Here is a 5,245-nt window from a genome sequence, read left to right on the forward strand (position 1 = left end):
CAGCAGAAGACCACATCGGTGCCACTCCTTTCGCTAGAACAGGAAACTGAGACTACAATTTGCACAAGCTCATCGAAATTGGACAATAGAAGATTGGAAAAACGTTGCCTGGTCTGATGAGTCTCGATTTCTGCTGCGACAGTCGGATGGTAGGGTCAGAATTTGGCGTCTACAACATAAAGCATGGATCCATCCTGCCTTGTACAACGGTTCAGGCTGTGTGGTGTGTGTCATGGTGTGGGGAATATTTTCTTGGCACTCTTTGGGCCCCTTGGTACCAATTGAGCATCGTTGCAACGCCACAGCCTACCAGAGTATTGTTTGCTGACCATGTCCATCCCTTTATGACCATAGGTACCCAACTTCTGATGGCACTTTAGCAGGATAATGCGCCTTGTCATAAAGCTGGAATCATCACAGACTGGTTTCTTGAACATGACAATGAGTTTGCTGTACTCAAATGGCCTCCACAGTCCCCAATCTCAATCCAATAGAGCATCTTTGGTGTGGTGGAACGGGAGATTCGCATCATGGATGTGCAGCCGACAAATCTGCGGCAACTGTGTGATGCCATCAGTCAATATGGACCAAACTCCCTGAGGAATGCTTCCAGCACCTTATTGAATCTATGCCACAAAGAATTGAGGCAGTTCTGAGGCAAAAGGGGGTCCAACCCGTACTACAGGGGGTACCTAAAAGTGGCCGGTGAGTGTAGATCCTCTATTAAAATAATTTCTAAAATATTTGAGAACATCTCCACAAACAATTTTGTGTGCTATAACCAGCTTGTGAGGACTAGTTTTAGTTTTCTTACCTCACCAGATAGACCTACCACATAGACCTCCAGTGGCATGAGGGGACCCATGACAACCTTTGTCTGGCAAGAGTTGCGGGGGGGGGGGGCGGCCGGTGGTCCTGTGCCTATGCCTGTCTCTAAGTTCAGGTTTGTTCTTGGGATTTGCACCCCTAGCCACTGTACCCTCCCAAGTTAACCCACGTGGTTTTGGGGTTGCCTTCTTCCTCATTTCCAGCTGTTGTGGTGGTTCTCACAACCCCATCTTCCGTCTGCACTGCCGTTGGGGTCTTCACTGTTTACCCATAGCTGGGGCTATTTACCCATAACTGGGACGGTTGACGGGCATCAGGGCGTTTCTACTCACCGATGGGCCTGCATGCCGCATCTCTGGGGCCCACTGCTGCTCCGAGATCCTGTACAACTTGCCTTGCCTTGCCAAGCCACAAGGGACCAGTTACCATGTGTGCCACGGAGAGGCGTGTATGAGGTCTTGGCAGTGGAGGAGGCAACAAAGGGCTGTCCGGTGGCAGTAGCTGGAAGTAGAGAGTGGCAAGCAGAAGCAGCATGTAGCATGTAGCATGTAGCATGCAGCACGCGTTAACTACAAGCACTATTACTCCAACACTACTGCAGTGACGCATCACACACCCTGCATGCCAACGCACACACACCCACACACACACATGCAGACACCATGCACACACACACAAACAAACACACACACAACACACACCAGACACACAGCCCAGAACAAGACGACAGATACAGACACAGCCATACCGACACACGCACACACACACACACACACACACACCACACCCAACACACACACACCACAGATACAGACCACAAAACACACAAAACACACACACACACAAAGACCCCCCCCTAATGCACCACAAAGACCTCCCCCCCACACACAGACAGACAGACAGAACGCACCAACCCCACAGACCTCCCCCGCAGCCCCCAAACACAACAACCACACCACAACACACAGACATACACATACCCCCCCACAACACACCTACACACACAGACACATACACACAGAGACTCACCACCACACAGAGACCCCCCCCCCACCACACACACACACATACATAAACTACAAGAGACAATACACGTTCCTTTCCTCGCCGGCAGAAGCTTTCTGTACCACTTCTTCTTCTGCTTTTTCATCATCTGGCTCTGAAGATCTTCCAGATGGGACCTCAAAGTACACTCAGTCCTCTCCCACTCCTGCTCCTTTTCCTGCTGAGTCAACTTGAGGCTTTCTGTGGCCTGAAGGAGGGATGCCTTGTCCTCCTTCCACTCACTGAGATGAGTTTCCAGCTGCTTCTTAGCCTTGTTCAGAGCAGCCAGGAGGCAGTCACTCACAAAGCTCTGCTTGTCAATCTGAGTCACATGGGAGGCTCTTGTTTTCTCGCTCTCCTCCAGCAGGGAGGTTTTCTCCTGCTGCCATTGGACCCGCTCACTCTCCAGCTGATGGTCAAACTTTTTCTCGAGCAGCCACGAGGTTCTTGTTGTTCTGGTCCTGCATCTCCAGCTGGGCTCTATAGGAAGCCTGGGATCTTTCAAGTTTTGTCTTTCCCTCTTCCTGTTTCCGGAGAGCTTCCTCCATCTTGCTCAATTCATCCTGCAGCTTGTGAACTTGAGCCCTCTCCATCTCTTGGTAGTTCTCCAACTCTAACTCCGCGTTGGTCTTAGCTACCATGAGCATCTGTCTCTCCATCTTCTGAGTCTCCACTTCCTTTTTCACGGCCTCCTTCTCTCCCTTCATCTGCTCCAATTCGACCTTCAGGTCTTGAGTAATGAAGTACTGCAGGTCCAGATCTTTTAGGGCTTTTTGCAGCCTGTTGCTGATTTTTCCCATCTGGGATTTCAGATGTTCTGTTTCCCTGGGTGTGGAGGGGACACATTCATCCAGCTGGGCTCTATGGAAAGCCTTGGATCGTTCCAGTACCTCCTTTGCCTCATGCTCCTTTTCGCGGAGAGCTTCCTCCATCTTGCTCAATTTATCCTTCAGCTCCTGACCTTGAGCCCTCTCCATTTCCAGAAAGCTCTCCAACTTCACGTTGGTCTTACCTACCGCGGGCATTTGTCTTTCTTTACGAAGCACCATCTTCTGAGTCTCCACTTCCTTTTTCAGGGCCTCTTTCTCTCCCTTCATCTGCTCCAATGCGACTTTCAGGTCTTGAGTAATGAAGGTCTGCAGGTCCAGATCTTTTAGGGCTTTTTGCAGCTTGTTGCTAATTTTTCCCAGCTGGGATTTTAGATGCTCTGTTTCCCTGGGTGGGGAGGGGACACGTTCAGCCAGAGCCTCATCCAGCTGGGCTCTATGGGACGCCTTGGATCTTTCCAGTTTCTCCTTTGCCTCCTTCTCCTGTTCTAGGAGAGCTTCCTCCATGTTGCTCAATTTATCCTTCAGCTCCTGAGCTTGAGCCATCACCATCTCCGGATAACTTTCCAACCTCACGTTGGTGGACTTACTTACCTTGAGCATCTGTCTCTCCTTACAAAGCTCCATCTTCTGAGTCTCCACTTCCTTTTTCAGGGCCTCCTTCTCTCCCTTCATCTGCTCCAATTTGACCTTCAGTTCTTTAGTAATGAAGTACTGCAGGTCCAGATCTTTTTGGGCTTTTCGCAGCCTGTTGCTGATTTTTCCCAGCTGGGATTTCAGATGCTCTGTTTCCCTGGGTGGGGAGGGGACACGTTCAGCCAGCTGAACTTTCAAGTCACACATCTCCTTCTGCATCAGCTCTTTCTCATGGCCCAAACTGCTGCCCTCTCTCTGTTGTTGGAGCTGATCGAGGAGACTGGCCAGCAGTCCTCTCGGATGATCAGGTGAACTCTCCCCTCAGATTCACATTGGGTGAGAGTCGCTTCGCTGTCCTTCAGCTTACACCGTAATTGTTCTTCAAGTGAACTGAGATAGAAATTGAGTGGTTGAATCTCTCTGGAGTTGAAATCCATGTTTTCCAGTGTTTTTTCTTCTGTTGCAATATGCACCTTTGGATTGTCACAGTCAAATGACTTTCTGCCACAAACTGCTGTTTGTGTGAATTTGTGTCAGAACTAAAGTTGGGTCCCAGTATTCATAGTGTGTCGTTATGACAACAACAAAAACATGTAATCTCAATCCAAATGGTTATTTATTCTATTCCATTCTAGCTGTAATTCTGTTGTTGCTATGGGACACCAGTTTGTGTATGTTTGAATGTAATGATCTCTGATGATTCCTAAAATATGGCGAAGAAAGATCACTTTACGAAATATTTAAGGGAAAAAGATGTCTTTGCACAAGAGCAGTACACACAAAATATGCGCCAGTTGGGACGCCATTTTCTCTAACTCCAATAACCATGTACAACCATCAGCAACTGCCTATTATTAAAGATGTGCATTCACCACAATAATTATAAAAGAAATTGTGTGCACATCCCACCATCTGGCAGGTGAAGGACAAATGAAAAGTAATAAAGTGAAAAAATGTAATGCCTGCAACACTGCTTTATGCTCCCATAATTTAATACAAAAGGCAACGTTGCCTTTTGTATTAAATTGTGGGAGCATAAAGCAGTGTTGCGGACATTTATCACAATAAAACTTTTTTTTTTTTACTTTTATTTAAACTGTCCAATACTTTTTAAAAAGATAACAGTTTTTTAAATCCAATATATTGTGCTCATATTGTTATGAGAATTTTCCTATTGTGGGAATAAATGGACTGTTCTTATATGTGCTTTTCTAGTCTTAATGACTACTCAAAGCGCTTTTACATAGTACAGCACCCATTCACCATTCACAAACTGGGGCCGAGGCTGCCGTACATCTCATCAGATTAACACTCACACACATTTACACATTGATGGCGCAGCATCGGGGGCAAGTCAGGGTTTAGTGTCTTGCATCATCCATTTTGTGTGTGATCGATCTATCTGTTGTTGGTGAGTAGGAGGCTTGGCAGTGCCTATCTGTGTGGTAGATTCCTTAGCGGGGCAGGCAGCCTTCGTCCTCGTGTGTACACGTTGTACCTCCTTTGCTGCAGCTGCTCAGTGTTGCCTGCACCAATTTAGGTCGGGTTTTTTTCAATCGAAAGTACTCGTATATTTATAGCGCTCAAGATTAACATCAAAATTGGCCGGAATTCTCCTTTAAAGTTGCTTGACATCACCCAATGGAATAAAGTGGAGTGCGTGGAGTGTGACATAAGATATTTTTCCTTTCCAGGAGAACCTTTCTTCCTAGAGCTGTGTCTCTTCCCAGGTTTTTGGCTTAAAGCTGAATGTGTCTGTCAATACATCAACATCCATGATTTTCATTTCATCCGTGCTTAAAGATTACCTTGCTCTGCAGTTGTGACAATCGAACTAGTGTGGACTTCACTTGAAAACAGGAAATAAACAGAGGTATGTGCACTGGCTGAATTAACACACCTTTTATGCC

General features: G+C 47.0%; 1 protein-coding gene across 1 annotated transcript; it reads right to left on the minus strand.

Annotated features, from left to right (window-relative positions):
- Positions 1-2,093: 2,093 nt before the first annotated feature.
- LOC116697361 (eukaryotic translation initiation factor 3 subunit A-like) lies at positions 2,094-3,326 on the minus strand. The gene is made up of 3 exons (XM_032528669.1): positions 3,294-3,326; positions 2,885-3,182; positions 2,094-2,506 (listed from the first exon to the last, which is right to left on the minus strand). Exons 1-3 carry the CDS (start codon positions 3,324-3,326, stop codon positions 2,289-2,291), a joined length of 549 nt encoding a protein of 182 aa, XP_032384560.1. The 3' UTR covers positions 2,094-2,288.
- Positions 3,327-5,245: the final 1,919 nt, after the last annotated feature.

The sequence above is a fragment of the Etheostoma spectabile genome, chromosome 10, assembly GCF_008692095.1.
Source record: "Etheostoma spectabile isolate EspeVRDwgs_2016 chromosome 10, UIUC_Espe_1.0, whole genome shotgun sequence".
In the NCBI taxonomy this organism is placed as follows: Eukaryota; Metazoa; Chordata; class Actinopteri; order Perciformes; family Percidae; genus Etheostoma; species Etheostoma spectabile.